The sequence below is a fragment of the Pelophylax lessonae genome (assembly GCF_965119305.1).
Source record: "Pelophylax lessonae genome assembly, chromosome: 3".
Taxonomy (NCBI): Eukaryota; Metazoa; Chordata; class Amphibia; order Anura; family Ranidae; genus Pelophylax; species Pelophylax lessonae.
The window spans coordinates 491,742,478-491,762,111 of NC_138770.1; the positions used below are offsets into that span (position 1 = coordinate 491,742,478).

Sequence of the window (19,634 nt, forward strand, 5' to 3'; positions counted from 1 at the left end):
ACCATAGACCGTTTTGTTTTTGTTTTTTTTGTCGTTTATCCAAGGAAATGAGTGAAAGAAATTAAAAAAACGATACCTCCATCCACACAATGAAAGTGGATGGAAGAAACCCCCTCCCTCGGACATTGTATTCCAACAATGGGACTTGCCAATGTCAGAATACAAATGATTGGCAGCTGTAGCCACCGACTGACAAAAGATTTCCAACTTGTTCATTTAACAGCAGTGAAAAGATTGACTTCCAGGGTTGGCTAGAAACTGATCGAACCTCAACCAGTATCTGCTGAACCAGTCAATTCATTTCTGGAAAAACATGCTGTCTTGGTCTGACTTTACATCAAAAAGCTAGAATACTGACCTAAAACAAATATGTACATCACGAGTTTTAACTTCACTGGATGCACACTTGTTCAGTCTCATTAACTCAAATTATTAATGTCAACGACAAACAATGCTACTAGTGATTTCATAAGGAGGTAAACAATGGAAGCTCAAAAGTCAGTTATGTGCATCTAAATCAGTCAAAGACAACTGCTGATTTTTTTTTTTTTTTTAATCAATAAAAATCAATAAAAACACAACACGCCTACAGCAAGAAAAATCTGTTGGATATAGACAACCTAAATCTTATTGGTTTTCCTCAGCTGAGACGAAGCTTGCATGTCTGTGGTCTCTGAAACACATACGTTTCAATATGCTGCTCTTCATGGCCAACCAAGGGTTGATGCCTTCAGAGGGCATCTCTGTCTAAATAACCATGATATTTTTTTTTAACTTGAAGTGGAGTTCCACCCATTTTAATAAATTTAGATTTATGTAATCCCCTTTAAAAATGCTTTTACCAATGTGAGCTCTACGGGATGTAATGCTTTCAGACAAAGCAATACATCCCGTAGAGCTCACTGAGAGGAGGCGGGGCGGAGCGCGGACTCCAAGCAATTCATCACCGAGTACAGCTGATGCCGGTGTAATAATGCGAGATTTCGTCACTAGGCGATTCGCAAGGGCTGCTGGGATACATCCCAGTAGCCCTTGCGAATCGCCTAGTGACATAATCGCCTATAGGCGGCCGGACCCGGAAGTGCGGATAAATAAAGAAGAAAAAAAAGGTATTTCCTTGCAAAAAATAAATAAATAGTTTACATTGGTAAAAGCATTTTTAAAGGGGATTACGTACATCTAAACATATTAAAATGGGTGGAACTCCAGTACTGAAACTGTTCTGCAAATGTTTTAGGCAGGTGTGAAAAATGTTGCAAAATTCAGAATGCTTTCAGAAAAAGAATAGTTTATTTTTTATCAATTAACAAAATGGAATGTAAATGAACAGAGAATGCTATATCAAATTTGTTGTAATCACCCTTTACCTTCAAAACAGCATGAATTCTTCAGTTTTTCTAGGTACATTTGCACACACAGTTTACATAGGTTGAAAAAAGACACAAGTCTATCTTTGCTCAACCAATAAAAAAAACAAAAAAAAAAAAAAAAAAACAGTAAAGAAAACCCAACCATACAATCTCATATACACAATCCTATACTCATAGTTGATCCAGAGGAAGGCAAAAAAAAGCCCTAGCAAAACATGATCCTATTTGCTACAGCAGGGAAAAAATCCTTCCTGATCCTCCGAGAAGCAATAGGATATTCCCTGGATCAACTTTACATATAAAAGATCAGTACCCATTTATATTATGTACACCCAGGAAATAATCCAAGCTTTTTTTAAAGCAATCTAGTGAGCTAGCCAGAACCCCCTCTGGAGGGAGTCTATTCCACATTTTCACAGCCCTTATGGTGAAGAAGCCCTTCCGTATTTGGAGACGAAATTGGTTTTTCTCTAGACTAAATGAGTGCTCCCTTGTCCTCTGTGTTGACCATAAAAAAGTGAATAACTCAACACCAAGTTCACTATATGGACCCCTTATGTATTTATACATGTTGATCATATCCCACTTAATCTCCTCTTCTCAAGAGAGAATACATTCAGTTCCTCTAATCTTTTCTCATAGCTGAGCTCCTCCATGCCTCTTATCAGTTTGGTTGCCCTTCTCTGCACTTTCTCCAGTTCCCCGATATCCTTTTTAAGAACTGGTGCCCAAAACTGAACTGCATATTCCAGATGAGGTCTTACTAATGATTTGAACAGTGGCAAAATGAGCTCTCTCTCTCTGGAGTCCATGCCTTTGTTAATACAAGAAAGGACTTTGCTTGCTTTGGAAACCGCAGCTTGGCATTGCATGCTATTAGGCTTAGGATCTACCAAAACACCCAGATCCTTCTCCGCTATTGATTCCCCAAGTTCCACTCCCCCTAGTATGTATGATGCATGCATATTCTTGGCCCCCAAGTGCATAACTTTACATTTATCAACATTAAACCTCATTTGCCAAATAGTTGACCAATGAAACAGTGCATTGAGGTCAGCTTGTAAGTTGGATAAATCCTGTAAGGAAGTTATTCCACTACAAAGCTTGGTGTCATCTGCAAAGAATGAAATGGTCCTTTAATCCCAGACCCTATATCATTTATAAAGATATTAAAAAGTAAGGGTCCCAACACTGAACCTTGGGGTACACCACTGATAACCTTAGACCATTTGGAGTAAGAATCATTAACCACTACTCTCTGAATTCTATCTTTTAACCAATTTTCTATCCATTTGCAAACTGATCTTTCCAAGCCTGTAGACTTTACACATTAGCCATGTGTGGGGAACATTGTCAAAGGCTTTTGCAAAATCGAAGTATACTACATCCACAACCACCCCTCTGTCCAAGGTTTTACTTACCTCCTCAAAAAAGAAATGAGTTTTGTTTGAGAACTTCTTTCTTTCATGAATCCATGCTGTCCGTTGCTTAAAATATTTTTTTACAGCAAGAACTCATCTATGTGGTCTTTTATTAAACTCTTCAGTATCTTCCCGAACATAGAAGTTAAACTAACAGGTTTATAGTTACTTGGCAAAGACTTTGATCCCTTTTTAAATATAGGCACCACATTGGCCCTACGCCAATCCAGTGGTACTATTCCAGTACTTAACCACTCCCTAAAAATTAGAAACAAAGGCTTTGAAATCACAGCGCTCAATTCTTTTAGGATGCGTGGGTGGATGCCATCTTGTCCAAGTGCTTTATCTACAAATATTCTAAATATTTCTAGACCATATCACTTTTGAGCTATTGTGGATCATTTGGGGCTGTGTCAATACCATCCTAATTATGGTCATGAGCTCCCCCATGCTCCTTTGTATACACAAAGCTGAAGAAAGTATTTATTACATTTGCCTTCTCTTTGTCCCCAGTCACCCACTCCTGATTATTTTGTAAAGGGCCTACATGCTCAGACCCAACCTTTATTTATTAATATATTTGAAGAATTTTTGGGGGTCTGTCCTATCTTTTGCAATCTGTAGTTCATTTTGAATTTTTGCATCCTTGATTTCCTTTTTACATATTCTGTTATATTCTTTATAACAATTAAATAAATGATAGTGTTCCTTCAATTTTATACTTAAAAGCTATTTTCTTATTAATTTATAGCTTTTTTTAACTTTGGCTGTTAGCCACATAGGTTTTATTTTTAGCCTTTTACCGTATATACTCGAGTATAAGCCGACCCGAATATAAGCCGAGACCCCTAATTGTACCACAAAAAAGTGGGAAAACATATGGACTCGAGTATAAGCCTAGGATGGGAAATGCAGCAGCTACTGGACCCAACTGGACCACTACAAGACACAAAACAGGGGCTGCGGGCATGGTACAGGAGATGGCGCAGGTCATATTATAGGCGTTGCACAGGTCATGGTAAGGGCATGGCACAGGTCATGGTACAGGCATGGCACAGGTCATGGTACAGGAGATGGTATAGGCATAGCACAGTAAGTACAGGCATGGCACAGGAGATGCAGTGCTGCGGGCATGGTACAGGAGAATGTCCTGTACCATGCCCGCAGCACTGCATGAGGAAATGCAGGGGCTGCGGAGGAGTCTCACTAACCTGTCGGTGAGCCGCTTTCGGAAATTCAGAAATTTAGCAGAAATGCTACCCCACCTTCCAAGGAACCTCTACCATTCTTCACTTTTGCCCGCAGACACTCATTGTGCCCCCCTCTAGCCCTTCACCTTTGCTACAGCCAAATATTTCAAAGTTTGTATCAGTCCAGAGCACCTGCTGCTATTTTTCTGCACCCCTGTTCGAATGTTTTTGTGCACAGTACATGGAAACAAGGCTAAGCAATTCAACTATGCATGAAAATATAGGAACTGGGGTGCAGAAAAAACGGAATTTTTGTAAAATCTTACCTGTAAAATTCCTTTCTCTGAGTCCTCCGACAGTCGCCGCCTCTTCATATTCATCACTATGGGGTTATTGACCTTAGCTCCGTAGGAGTAGCTAGGCAACAGAATATGTCATTAAAGCTTTTAGCATATCCCACCCCCAGGGGGTGGTCCCCTCAGTCAATACCCTCCTGCTTCCTGTATCCATACCTCAGTTTCAGTAGAATAGCAGTAGAGTACATAAACAAACCCCAAAAGAGGGGCGGGGGCGGGGGCGGCGACTGTCGGAGGACTCAGAGAAAGGAATTTTACAGGTAAGATTTTACAAAAATTCTGTTTTCTCTTACATCCTCCGACAGTCGCCGCCTCTTCATATTCGTCACTATGGGGACGTCCCAAAGCAGTGCAAAACATGAGGGGTGGGAAACGCAGATGCGCCCAAGGCAACGCAGGACCCACAGCAGAGAAAGGAACCTTACCAAAGGAAGGAAACCAACTGGGCAACACGAAAATAAAGTTTTGCTCAACAGGAGCAACAACCCAGGAAGAACAAATAACCTAGGGATAAAAAACATCCCAAACAGCCAAGGGCCCAAAAAAACAAGGGACCCTAAGGTACTGCCGCACTAAGAACCTTGCGGCCAAAGGAAGCATCTGCCGATGCCTGAACATCCACTTTGTAGAACTTTGAGAAGGTGTGAACGGACGACCAAGTTGCCGCCTTACACACCTGGGCCACAGAAGCCTGATGATGACAGGCCCAAGACGTACTCAGAGATCTTGTAGAGTGCGCCTTCACAGGCATAGGGGGAACTTTTCCCTTCAAAGCATATGCCTGTTCAATGGTCTGTCTGATCCATTTGGCGATGGTAGAAGCCGACGCCGCCAAGCCCTTCCAAGGCCCCTCAGGAAGGACAAAGAGGGAATCTGTCTTGCGAAAAGACTTAGTCGCCGACAGGTAAACCCTGATCGCCCGAACAACATCCAAGGAATGTAAGGCCACCTCCTTCGGATGCTTAGGCTTCGCGCAAAGTGAAGGCAAGACAATGTCCTCATTGAGGTGAAACTCCGAGATCCTTTTTGGCAGAAAAGAAGGATTAGGTCGCAAGACCACCTTATCCAAGTGGAGCACCAGATACGGAGACCTGCAGGACAAAGCTGCCAGCTCCGATACTCTGCGAGCAGAAGTGATCGCCACCAAAAAGGCGACCTTCTTGGACAACAGAGGCAACGAGATCTCCCTGATCTTTTCAAAAGGAGCATGTTGTAACACGGACAGAACGAGGTTCAAGTCCCACGGAGGCAAAGGCTCCCTCCGAGGAAGGACCAGGTGTCGCACCCCTTGAACAAAGGTGCCAACCAGAGAATTAGACGCCACAGGGCGTTGAAAAAGAACGGCCAGCGCAGAAATCTGACCCTTAATCGTGGCTACCGCCAAATGCTGGTCCACACCCGCTTGAAGGAAAGACAACACCCTAGTCACCGAGTATGAGCGAGGGGAACACCCCCTGGACTCACACCAGGCAAAATAGGCCTTCCAAGTACGGTAGTATATCTTCCCCGAAGAGGCCTTTCTAGGATTGATCAAAGTATGAATGACCTCCGGGAAGAGACCCCTATCCTTCAGGACCTCGGTTTCAACAGCCAGGCCGTCAAAGCCAGCGACTGTAAAGCAGGATGGAATATCGGTCCTTGAGACAGAAGGTCTTCTCGAAGAGGCAGATGCCACGGAGCGTCGACCGCCAGATTCACGAGGTCTGCGTACCAAGACCGGCGGAGCCAGTCTGGCGCCACCAGGATCACCGTTTTTGGTTCCGAGGACAGTCTGCGAAGAAACCGGGATAGCAACTGAATTGGTGGGAATGCATACATCAGTCGATACTGATGCCACGGAGCCACTAACGCGTCTGACGCGTCTGCCCGAGGATGGCACGTCCTTGCAACGAACCTTCCCACCTTGTTGTTCAGACGAGACGCGAACAGGTCCACATCCGAAAGACCCCACTTCGCGCACAACATCTGGAAAACATCCGGGTGGAGAGACCATTCCCCCTGGTCCAGAGTCTGGCGGCTCTGATAATCCGCCTGCCAGTTCTCCACCCCCGGAATGTGAACTGCCGTTATCGCCGGGACGTGCGTCTCGGCCCAAGACAGAATGTCGGCTACTTCCCGAGCCGCTCGGGCACCCCTGGTGCCCCCTTGGTGGTTGATGTAGGCCACCGCTGTGGCATTGTCCGTCTGCACCCGAACCGGACGACCCTGATGCTTGTCCGTCCAACGTCAAAGGCAGAGATTTATCGCCCGCAATTCCAGAATGTTGATCGGAAGGGAGGACTCCCCCTCCGACCAAGTACCCTGGGCGGACAGAACGCCCAGAACACCACCCCAGCCCGACAGGCTGGCATCCGTGGTGATCACCGTCCATGAAAACGGACCAAAAGACTTGCCCCCCGACACCGCCGGGGACTGCAGCCACCACAGAAGATCCCTTCTGGTGCGAGGACTCAACGAGATCTGAAGATCCAGAGATCGTGGTCGCCCGTCCCACCTGGACAGGATCTCCGCCTGGAGACCCCTCGTGTGAAACTGGGCAAAGGGAATCGCCTCGAAGGCCGAGACCATCAAACCTAAACACCTCATGCCCGTCCGGAGGGATGAGCACGGAGCGTCCCGAAGGGACCTGACTTCGTCCTGAAGTGTCTTGAGCTTGTCTTCCGGTAGGAAAACTTTCGCCTGAACAGGGTCCAGGATCATTCCCAGATAGGGAAGACGAACCGACGGGCACAGCGTCGATTTTGGAAAGTTTATCGTCCAACCAAACTCCTGCAGAGTCTGCATCGTGACGGACAGGTCCTTCACCAGACCCTGACTGGTTGCAGACCGAACCAGAATGTCGTCCAGATACCCCAGGATTGAGATACCCTGGGCTCTCAGTAAGGCCAGAACCGGTGCAAGCACCTTGGTGAAAACCCGCAGAGCCGAAGCGAGACCGAAAGGTAATTGGTAATGATCCTCCGCAATGGCGAATCGAAGGTACCTCTGGTGACCCTCGAAAATGGGGATGTGTAGGTACGCATCCTTCAAGGTCGATGGAGGCCATGAATTCTCCCGGAACTAGAGCAGCCACCACCGAGCGCAGGGATTCCATGCGGAACTTGCGAACCCGCACAAAGCGGTTCAGAGCTTTCAAGTCCAGGATTGGACGTACCTTGCCCTCCTTTCTGGGCACAGTAAACAGATTTGAATAAAACCCCCGAAATTTGTTCCGATGAGGTACCGGAACCACCACTCCCTGAGCCCGCAGGTCCTGCACCGCCAGGTGCAGATCCCGCAAACGCTCCGGAGACAGCTGAAGGTTTGAGGGAAAAAACCTGTTCGCCGGCCGAGATAGGAACTCGATCTTGTACCCGGACCGAACGATCTCCTGAACCCACCTGTCCCAAACGCGGGCCAGCCAGGGTTGAAGAAAACCGAGCAAACGTCCCCCCACCCCAGAACTGGGTGAGGGCGTCCCTTCAGGCCGCATTGTTATGGGCAGCGGACCCGGACTGACCGGACTTCTGCTTACCTGCCCACGGCTTTTTCTGGGAGCCTTGTCCTTTGAAGGGCTTGCCCTTATAGTGCGACCGAAAGGCACGAAAGGACCCCTGAGAGGGTCTAAACGAGGTATTCTTCTTACCACGAACAAACTTAGACTTGTGAGTCTGGGGCAAAAGAGTGCTCTTACCCCCAGAAATACCCTTTATCAGTGAATCCAGGGAGTCGCCAAAAAGGCGAGATCCCGTATATGGCAAATTAGATAAAGTTTTGCGAGAAGATTGGTCCACAGACCAACATTTCAGCCAAATCAAACGGTGTGTCAACACCGCCACGCTGTGCACACGTGCAGCCAAAGGAATTAAATCAAATTCCGCATCACACAAATACATGACACCCCGATGAATCTGAGCCACCATAGCCAACGTCGTCGGCGGGGCAGAATCAGCCACCAGGACGCGCCTGAGCACCTGCGTCCAATCCGCGACAGCCTGAGCTGCCATAAGGGAAGCAAAAATAACTTCTAGCATGGAGCCGGTAACCGAGTAAGTATGGCGGGCAAGAGACTCCAGCCTCCTGTCCGTAGGGTCCCGGAACACCGGGGTATCCTCTGCTGGAATTGCAGTGGATTTATTCAAAACCGCCACCGCGTGATCCACCGGAGGTGGTACACACCAGCGTTTGTCAGTGGCAGGCGTGAAAGGATAACGCAGCCTAAACCTACTGGGTACAGCAAAAGGCTTTTTTTTTTTAGATTGCGCCATTGTTCACTAACAGCGCGCTGAAAATCCTCAGTGCAAGGGAAAACCTGCGACATTTTGCGTCTCCGCTGCGTCCCATAAGAGGCCAGGACGGCAGGAGGACATGGTTCATCCGGCAAATGCAGCGTTTGTTTGATAGAAGCAACCAATTCATCCATGATTGCAAGCTCTTCAGACGAGCCAGGGGGAGAATCATCAACCCCTTCAACCTCTGCCTCCCCTTCCGACCCTGCAAAGTCCAGGGACGAACGGGACCCCGATAAGGGGACCCCAGCCATAGCAGCCCCATCACCATCGCCCTCTGAATCAGAGGAGATTGAAACTCTGGGCCGTTTGGTGGATTGAGCAGCCACAAGCATCTGTACCTGAGCAGCCAGGTTAGCCACAATGGTGGCCAAATCGCCCCCCTCAGGGGGAACAGCAGCAGCCCCTTGGCCTCCCAGCAAAGTGGGAGGAAATTTGCTTTCCTGAGAATCCATGCCCCCAGAAGTGTGCAGGAGAAAAAAGGGTAACTGTCCCTTTAAAAGCGCAGCCCACCGCTCACACACACCAGCACAAGCCGACCCCCACAGGGAAAATTACAAACTCAGGCAAGGAATACAGGAATAAAGAGGGTAAAAAACCCGGAGAGATCACTGCTGCTGCTGTATCGATCGGTGTGCCCAGGGAAAAGGAAGTGATGCAATAGAAGCCGCTCCTATAAAGCCTATGGAAGGCTACAAAAAAATGGCCGCCGAGGGAGGAAGTAAATGCAGTGCTAACATGAGGCCGGAGTGATCGCCAAAAACGCCGCTCCCAGCATACAGAAAAAGCCCTCATATGCCTGCAGCTATTAATAAAATGGCGGACCGCAGCAGCGGCCGCCGCATGTTGCACAAAACATGTACCACAGCATGCCCTACAATATACAGCATGTCACACAGAGAATCACACAGTTTGTAACACAGAACAGTGTATAACAGCCCCCCTCCTTGCAGCCCACAGCAGCATCCAGACAGGGAGCCCAATAGTGTGAACAGACATGCAGGGTTACACAGTCCCAGACTGACACCCACTAAAGAGACAGGTCCCCACACAGAGTACACTTACCTTCTGAATGGCGTGGGGAACCCGCACAAGCAATCAAGCCACTGCACATGGGACAGGGAGAGTCGCAGCCAGGACGCAGTAGAACTGCGGTGCGAAACCGCATGGCGTCCAGTGAGGTAGCCACCTCACCACAGCATCCCTGCAGAAACAGGGATGGGTCGTTCACATATGCCAGGAAAAATACCTGACTGAACGCTCGATGGCAGGCTGGGAAGCCACTGACCCACAACCTGCGACCAGGGGGGCCAGCCCGAGACCCAGCCCGTATGATCCTCTTCATCAGAAGAACTAACTAATGCTGACAAAAGTAACAGCTAAGTAAAGAGAGAGAAAAAAACTCAAATAAAATCAAAAAGAAGATAAAGGCTGAGACAAAATGCCCCAGCACTGAAACAGCCAGCTAACTCCTGAAAGCTAGACAATGAAACTGAGGTATGGATACAGGAAGCAGGAGGGTATTGACTGAGGGGACCACCCCCTGGGGGTGGGATATGCTAAAAGCTTTAATATTGACATATTCTGTTGCCTAGCTACTCCTACGGAGCAAAGGTCAATAACCCCATAGTGACGAATATGAAGAGGCGGCGACTGTCGGAGGACGTAAGAGAAATGGCAATTCTAGGGCCTCGAGAATAACTCTAAACTGATGACTTATACTATGCATTTGATAAACAGTTGCAAACATTGTGCAAATTGCATTAATTATTTTTTTCCTACAAGGTTGCTGCTTTCTGAAAAACATATGTTTGGGGGGGGGGGGTAGGGGAAGGTTCATTTTATAGCCAGAAAAAGCAGATTTTGACATGCGCAACAAATAAAAAAATATATATTGTCCTTGAGGGAAACTAGTTAAACATAAGTAGCAGTTGCTCTGGACCGATGGCTCAGAACTTAAAATTTAGTTTTTAAAAGAAGAAAGTCTGCCAAAGGGCTTTAGTATGGTACATGTGTAAATGACTTCAGGCAACAGTGAAGCACAATGACGGCTCTCTGCCAGTTTTGCGTTGCATTTCTACAAAGTCTGTGTGGTTTGATCAAAATTGATGGCTTGCCTGAGAAGTACAAGCAGATCCTTATCAATCCAACATTATTAGGGAGAGGTCTAAATGATTCCAACTTTAACATGACAGGGCCTCGAAACACATGGGCAAAATTAAGGACCCCTTTCTCAAAGTATCAGGCTTCAGAACACAAGAAAGGGGTCCTCAAAACATGCCTGTTACTTCAGTAACTTCTAAAAGTTTATTTTTTTGGAATACTGGCTTTTTGGGTTTCTCTGTAACACATCGAACAAATTTAACGAGAATGGCTTTTGGGGGTTTGTCGGGAAGGATTGTTTACAGTTACTGGAAATATTTGCTGAGACAGAAAGAAGTAGGCAGCCAGTCTTCAGTGGAACTGTGGTAATGAATATATGCAGTAAAAAGAAATGCTGTTGTGTTAAAGGCAAAGGGTGGTCCCACCAAATATTGTTTAAAGGGCAACTCCACATTCATGAAACAAAAATATAGCAAAAAAAAATATATAGCATATACAAGCCATATTGTAATTTAATGTTATTCAAAATTAGCTTTCCTTTTCAATTTATAGCAGCTGTAATTTTCTGTAAAATTTAATGAAACATGCCAACCTGGAGGCACCTTCTGAACACAGCTGGTGTGCAAAACTTCCCCAGAAATGTAATTTCCTGCTTGTGTGATTATCTTGCTGATTTTCCCAGAAGTCTGCACTAAGATACAAGTAAAATTTTAGGTATCCTCTGCAACAGAAATTATATTTTTGGTGAAATACTCCTTAAGGATTAATTACTTCTAAAGGGATGCTGAAACTGCAACGTTCCTCCTTAGAAGACTGCAAGTGTATCAGCTGATTAGATTGAACAGACACTCCCATTCAGAACCAGACTTCCAATGACATAGTAGAAATTACAGCATTTTCTTAGGCCCCTTTCACACTTGTGCGACCTAAAAGTCCCACGATTTTGACTGCACTTGAAGCAATGCCTGTGTAATTTTGAGGTAAAAAAGCGTCAGTCAGACCAAAGTAGTGCAAGGGACTGCTTTGAAGTCGCATAGATATGAACGGTACTTATTGGAAATCAAGGAGTACAACCCAGGTCGCATGACAAATCGCATTAGTGTGAAAGGGGCCTAAAGAGACTTTTAGACTTTTGAGCATTACTGGATATATTGAGGGCTGCATGAACTTTATACTGTCCATTACTGTAGCTCTTTTATACCGATGGCACCAACAGTATCTACTGTAGCATCAGACATGATGGTTAGAATGTATGTTTAACTTGAATAAGAAAAGGGAGACCCCTGCGCTAGCTAGTAAAAACAATATGAACCAAGTGATAGCTGCAGCTACCTAGGCAGCCTTACCAAAGCTGAGTAAAGTGAAATGGAAATTTAGATGTGGAGCTGCGCTGATCAAAGACAGTGATAAAATCTTCGGAAATGCCAAAATCTTCGGAAATGCCAAAAGTATTATAAAAAGTGTCAGACAGCACGACTGAACTGTAAATTTTCAAAGATTCAATAATTGAAAACCGTGCATAACCCAAAAAAGTAGTAAGTGCAAAAATAAGTATTAAAATTGAAAGTGCACTGGAAAATATGTGATGAGAAACACTAGTGAACATAAAATAAGTACTGAGAGATCAATAAATAAATTCCTTTCATAAATAAATCAATAAATAAATTCCTTTCAGTAAGAAGTGCAAATAAATTGAATGTGCGCTGAAAATATGTGATAACAAAACAACGGTGGACAATAAATAAGTGCTGAGAGATCGATAAACATATTTCTTTCATAAACAGCCCATAGTGAACGGTGTGATAGAGTTCAAACAAGTAGTGATGAACACTCAATAGTGTAAAAAGTAAGAATAAGCTCCAGCACCAGATGGTTAAGCAGGGATAGGGTCACTCTTCTGGGTGCACTACACCCTTACCTTACTGCTGTAAGGTAACCGCATGAAGTAAATCCACTGGTGGTACTGGGGTAAGTCCCGGATATGATAGGTGAAATCCTGTTGTCTCCAGTTCAAGCAGACCTGTTAGGCCAAACAAAGTGCTTCCTCCACTGTGATCTCTCCCATCTTCAGGTTTCAATGTGAAGATGGGAGAGATCGCAGTTCATGCGGTTACCTTACAGCAATAAGGTAAGGGTGTAGTGCACCAAGAATAGTGACCCTATCCCTGCTTAACCATCTGGTGTTGGAGCTTATTCTTATTTTTTACACTATTGAGTGTTCACCGCTACTTGTTTGAACGCTATCACATCATTCACTATGATTGACTTTTTATGAAAGCAATAGATTTATTGATCTCTCAGCACTTATTTATTGTCCACCGTCGTTTTTGTATCACATATTTCCAGCACACATTCAATTTATTTGCATTTATTACTGAAAGGAATTTATTTATTGATTTATTGGACTTATTTATTGATTTATGAAAAATCTATTTATTGATTTCTCAGTACTTATTTTATGTTCACTAGTGTTTCTCATCACCTATTTTCCAGTGCACATTCTATTTTAAATACTTATTTTTGCATTTACTACTTTTTTTGGGTTACGCACGGTTTTCAATTATTGAATCTTTGAAAATTTACAGTTCATTCATGTTGTCTGATTGACATACACGTTTCATAATACTTTTGGCATTTCCGAAGATTTCATCACTGTCTTTGATCAGCGCAGCTCCACATCTATATTTCCATTTCACTTTACTCCGCTCTGGTAACGCTGACTAGGTAGCTGCAGCAACCACTTGGTTCATATTGTTTTTACTAGATAGCGCAGGGGTCTTTCTTTTCTTATTCAAGTTAAACATACATTCTTACCATCATGTCTTATGCTACAGCTGCCCCCCCCCCCCCCCCCAAGCTCTCAGCCTGAGAACTGAGCGATCACATGACTGCTGATCAATCAGCTCCTGATATTTTCAGAGTGGAGAGAATTGACTGTCAGTCACCTCTCTGCAGTCTGCCCTTCCTGTGCTCACAAGAGCGCCAAGCTGGAGTGGGGGGCAGCAACAGCTACAGTTGCTTCGGCTCTCAGCCATGCGCTGAGAGTTGAAGCTAGCCATCAGTCAGGCTTCTTCAATAGCCTAGAGAAGCTCTGAGACATTGGCTGACAGCAGCCCTTAGCCCGCTCTCAGCTGATTCTGAGTCACAGGAGAGCAAAAGTACCTACAAAAGCTTTGGCCATATTTCTATTTTAAAGTAAAAGTCTGAAGAAAAAAAAAAAAAAAAAAAAGAATTCGTGTGGACAAAAAGTCAGATTCACTTTCACATGCTGTCCAAGTGCCCCTCATCAGTATCTACTTGGCCCCTCAGTCTGGGACCACTGCACGGGAATAGAGGGTAGCAGAAAATCATTTTACCAAACTCCCCTGCATTGAATAGATTTAACACGGTCATCCATTTCATACTTGGTAATATTTTGAACATCATATTGCTTGTATGCAAAGGTGGCCAGCGGAAAGATTTCAGCAGGTTTTGGCCATGGGATTAAGGCAATTAGGCACCCTTGGTGGAAGGCGGTGGGTTACTTTGTTAAGGGTAGCTAGGTAGGAAGTAGGGATCGACCGATTATCCACGGCTCGCCTGGGTCTCCCATCCCACCGGGAGACCCGGGCAACCAGCCTTCACGGCCGCCGAAGACCCTATCAAAGCCGCACTCGGCTCTGATCGGGTCTCCATGCAAAAACATGGAAGTGATGTCATGACATCACTTCCGGGTACTGGCGCCAAATTAAAAAAATGACAGCATTCAAAACAGCCATGCATGGCGTTTTGAATTATTTTACGTGCAGAGGAGGGGTTTGGGGTCTTTTAGACCCCCAGATCCCTCCACGAGAGTACCTGTCAATGAAAAAGTTTTTTTAAATGTACGAAAATATTGGCCCACATCGGCCGATACGCATTGACCAAAATATCGGTAACGAAAAACCGATATTGGTCGATCACTAGTAGGAAGGATAACTGTATTTAAAGTGTAAGTACAGTTATCCTATACAATCTCAATAAAATTAATTCTAAATGCCAGGCTGCAACCCTGCAAAATGTGAGCACATCCATAATTCTAGTATGCCATTTTTCCAACACTCACCAGTACAGAGCCACTTAGGAAGAATAGTTAGATATGTCATAATGTAAGAAAGTATTAGATAACAATGATAATCAGATAACGTCCACTATATGAGCCATTCGTCTGCAAACATCCTACTGAAGTAGGCATATTGCTGAGTTTCCACAAACTAAAGGCAAAACATTAATTTTAGTTTCAAATAGATTAAAAGGATAGTTATAACTGCTATTTTTTTTGCCTTGTGTGTCTCATTGGGGAGATTTCCATTCACTTCCTGTCTCAAAGTAAAAATGGGAAGCAAGAGGAAATCCCTGCAAATTGAAAGAATCCTTGGTTGTCACTAGGGTCACCATAACTAGTGCCCCATTGGAGGATTTCTTGTTCCGGTGACAACCCAAAATTTTTAATTTACTAACAGGACAAATCGAAAGGGTGAATCTCCCAAAGGAGGCACAGCCAGCAATAAAAAACTGACTCGTGTACTAATCCCTCTTTAACCTACGCAAAATTAAAAATATTTTGCCTTGAGTTATACTTTAAAAGGAAATAAAGCAGTACTTGTAATAAGATGGCCAATATACATTTCCATGGGGGCCAACGGTACATAAATTAGTTGCTTTTCAGTAGGATGGTTAAGTACAACTGATTCCCATTTTGATTACTTTAAGCTGTAATCAAACGTACATGTACTGTCAGTTCTAAAGGTCCCAGTTCTTCATTTGTTGTCTCTGTACACAACTTTTTCGCTTTCTTGTTTGAGCGGTTTCTGTGACTAGGTGCATGCATCCCCCTGTCTTCATGTACTCCATTTGTGCATTTCAAACTTGCTTCAGGATCAGGCCTGGAAAGCTTCCTTTTCTTCTTTGACAGTCTGTATTCTGTCTTGCAAATTACACGCTGCTTTTTCTTTTTCAAGCCAGTCTGAAAGACAATAGGAATAAAAAAAACCTTACTTGGTTTATATGCAAGCAGTTCAATACTGAGAATAAATAAGAGCTTTTATCTGTAAAAAGAACAAATGTCATACCTAGGTTTTAGCACTTAAGAGTTTATATCATTCTTTGAGGATTATCCTGATTTACTATATTACAAGCATGACTTGAGCCACACAGTTTTAAGCCATCCATACACAAAGATCAGGCGATCTGACTATTAGAATACATTCACACGGCTGTACAGGGGCAGCCACTGGAGATGAACTATACATAGTTACATTGGTAATTACATGGAATGCCCACCTAAATAAATAAAACATTCATGATACATTTAAAAAGGAGCAAACTCCAAAAGCACATTTGATGCAGTAACAAATTAGTCAAGGAATAAAAACCACGTGTGATCACAGTAAGGCCTCGTTCATATGGAGTAGAACAATGCGTACACTAGAGCTGCATGATTAATCGTTATAAATATTGCAATCTCGATTCAACCACCCTCACAATCTTCATTCGGCATTTCCATGATTCATACAGTGCAGAGCTGTTCTCTGCTCACTCACAGCTGTCAAAAAAAAAAAAAAAAAAAAAGAAGAAGAAGAAGAGACTCCAGCAAATGTTTATTAACATTGCTCAGTGCTGAGAGAGAACAATAAACATGTTTTACAATGTCATTCCTAGATCGAAGGGTTGAACTTCAGTCTGTAAATGAGGTCAGTTTAACCACTTATAGATTAAGGTGTACGTTTAGCAAGCGGTGTTAAGTGGTGTTAAGCCTCATCACAGGGAACCAGGGTGGTAATTCCATAAGACGTGTTTAATAAACCGTGTTAACTAAGGTAGGAACCAAATATCACATCTCTTCACCTTACGGTGTTGTCTCTGTGATAACTACAGTGTTAGTATAGGAATGTACCTGTTCAATAATCTGTTAGCTCAGAAAAGTCCTAAAATCAGTATAAACTTGGTGTTAAATCCCCTGGATTTAACACCAAGTCAGACCAGGTGTTAAGGCCTTTTTTCAGTGTAGAAGAGGAATTTCACTGCTCATTGTGGTCAATAAGTGCTTCAGGACAACACTATTAGAGACTGCAGTGTATGTGTTCATCTAGAACCCTGTGTCTGCAGCACTCACAAATCATACATCTATAATGGCAGAGCAGAGGGGACCTCTATGCTGAGAAAGGAGAGCAGTAGACCTCAATGACAGAGAGGTGCATATTTCCTACTACATGAGACCACTATCTTAAGCCAGTCATACATGGGTCGAAAATTGGCTGGTTCAGCATGGACCGACTGAAATTCCATCAATGCATGGGCAGGCTGGTTGTACAGAAGTCGAGTGGTAGATCGACTTCTCTACAACCAGCCTGTCGGGTTTTTCCCTGATCAATTAGTGGTGCCAGGTATAGCCTGCAGTACTGATCTGTATTCTGAAGGAGGGGGGAAGTATCCATGCCATCAGAACACAAAAGCTCGGTGGAAATGATTCCCCCAATCCACATGCATAGTGTGTGAATAAGTGAATCAAGTCTTTTTTAGTTTGGATAAAGAAAAAAAAAAAAAAAACGATTAAATGGTTAAATATGTATGCCTTAGCATGTCTGATGCTTGGCAGCTGACACGTAGGATTGATATGTATTTTTTCTAAGGGCCAGTTCACATCAGGCCAGCACATGAATCACACAGAAATGCACTGCGAGTTCCTGTGTGATCAGAAAGCATGCAAAATGCACTCCATTTGCGATCTGCCGTGAGTGTTAAAAAAAAGGTAACGAAACCCCAAATGCAGGTTGAAAATGTAGTGCGTTTGCCCGCACCAGATTGCACCATGCGATCTGGTTACAGTGCAGTTAAAAAAGTAGTGCATGCACTACTTTTGGTGCAGCGTAGTGTGATTTTTAGCCCAGCGTAGTATGATTTTAGCCCATTCGGGGCTGGTTCACCCTATGCCTACACATAAATCGAACAGAAACAATCTGTGCATTCCTGCACGACTTACACGTGGTTCTGTGCAGTGCGATTTCAGCCCATTCATTTTGAATGGGCTAAAATCATACCACGCTGCATCAAAAGTAGTGCATTCACTACTTTTTAAACCGCACTGTAACCGGATTTTTTGTACCATGCAGTCCAGTGCGGGCAGGTGTCGAAAAATGCAATGGGTTTGCAACCTGCATTTGGGGTATCATTAACTTTTTAATGACACCAGCTGCAGATCGCAAATGGAGTGAATTTTGCATGCAGTCTGAATTGCATAGGAATGCACAATACATTTCTGTGCGATACATGTGTGGGCATCGTGGGAACCTGCCCTAAAAGAGAAAAAGAAATGTGTCTGGAAATGAATGCAGTTAGCTAAGGTGGAAGGGATGGCAGGGTAATATTGGAAAAAAAAATCATTATTTTAATAAAGGTGTGTATAGGTTTTAAATGTGTTTTTTTTTTTTTTTTAATTTTAACCCCATAACTCGGTTCTGAGGATTAACCTATGATCATTCCTTTAGGGTGGAGGATGGTAGAGGAATAGTAGTTACAAATTATATATATATATTTATATATATACTTTATAATATTAGTCAGGGTGTGTATGTGCTTTTACATTTTTATTTTTCAACAATAATCAATAATCAATGATCCTTTACTGTGGATCATAGGTTTTCCCAAACAGGATGGCTGCTGTGCAGCTAGTTAAACCTTCCCCACATTCCTTTTGCTCTCTAACACAGTGCTAACAAGCTGCTAGCTAAGCGCCGGTTCACACTACCGCGACGCTACTTCCCGGGACGACCTCCGAGATCGCGGTGCGAGCAGCGCGCCGCGACCTCGGAGCGGCCGCCACGGACTTCATAACATTGAAGTCTATGGCGGTCGCCTCCTGGTCGCCCCAAAGAAGCTCCGGACCCTTTTTCTAGGTCGGAGCGACTTGTGTCGCTCCTATTAGAACGGGTCCGCAGCTTCCCTATGGGAGGCGACCTGTGAGGCGACCAGGTCGCCTCACAGGTCGCCCTAGTGTGAACCGAGGCTTACACTGCTTAGCACAGATCTGGAGTCAACAAAACATCGTTTACTAAACAGCCTAAGGGCAGGAGTAAATAAATCGGCGCTGTATGAGTGTTAAGAGAATGATGATAATGCAGGAATTAACACCGGTTACTAAACATATACCTAAGCCTTTTTCTGACACTTGTTGCTTACAAGTTAAAATCAGTATTTTTTGCTAGAAAATTACTTAGAACCCCCAAACATTTACACACACACACACATATATATATATATATATATATATATATATATATATATATATATATATATATATATATATACACACACACATACATACAATTTTTTTTTTAGCATAGACCCTACAGAATCACATGGCGGTCATTGCAAGATTTTCACTGTATTTGAGCAGTCTTTCAGGAAAAAAAAAATTGATTTTTGTCTTACCGTAAAATCCTTTTCTCTGATGTTCATTGACGGAAACAGCTTCATATCTTCATTAGACGGATGGGTTATGCTTCGCTTCCTAAGAGTAGGGCACTAGGCGGAAGAGAGTTAAACTTAATAAAGCTTAACTACGTCTATGGGGCAGTTCCAGCTGGTATACTCCCACTTCCTGCTCTAGGATCTCAGTTTTGTAGCAAGCAGTGTCAGAAGAATACATAGCCCAACTCCACAAAGGGGTGGGTGCTGTGTCTGTCAATGAACATCAGAGAAAAATATTTTACAGTAAGACAGAAATACAGGTTTTCACTTCCATTCATTGACGGACACAGCTTCATATCTTCATTGGACGGATGGGGAGGTCCCAAAGCAGTATCAGCATGAGGGGTGGAAAAAACACAGCAATAACATGGAAAAAAGCTAAACTTAGCAAACCAGGTAAACCAGGAGGTCAATCAGGAACAACTGGAGCTCACCTATC

At 43.9% G+C, this 19,634-nt stretch overlaps 1 protein-coding gene across 2 annotated transcripts in view; it reads right to left on the reverse strand.

Moving 5' to 3' along the window:
* The window catches only part of RIOX1 (ribosomal oxygenase 1), a 320,376-nt gene that overhangs the window by 285,312 nt on the left and 15,430 nt on the right, over positions 1-19,634 (reverse strand). For both annotated transcript variants that reach the window (XR_014225073.1, XM_082251939.1), the window contains exon 2: positions 15,456-15,692. Coding sequence is in view for 1 of the 2 variants with exons in the window: in XM_082251939.1 (XP_082108065.1) it covers positions 15,456-15,692 (237 nt within the window). In the remaining variant the exon portion in view is untranslated. The remainder of the gene's footprint in view (positions 1-15,455; positions 15,693-19,634) is intronic.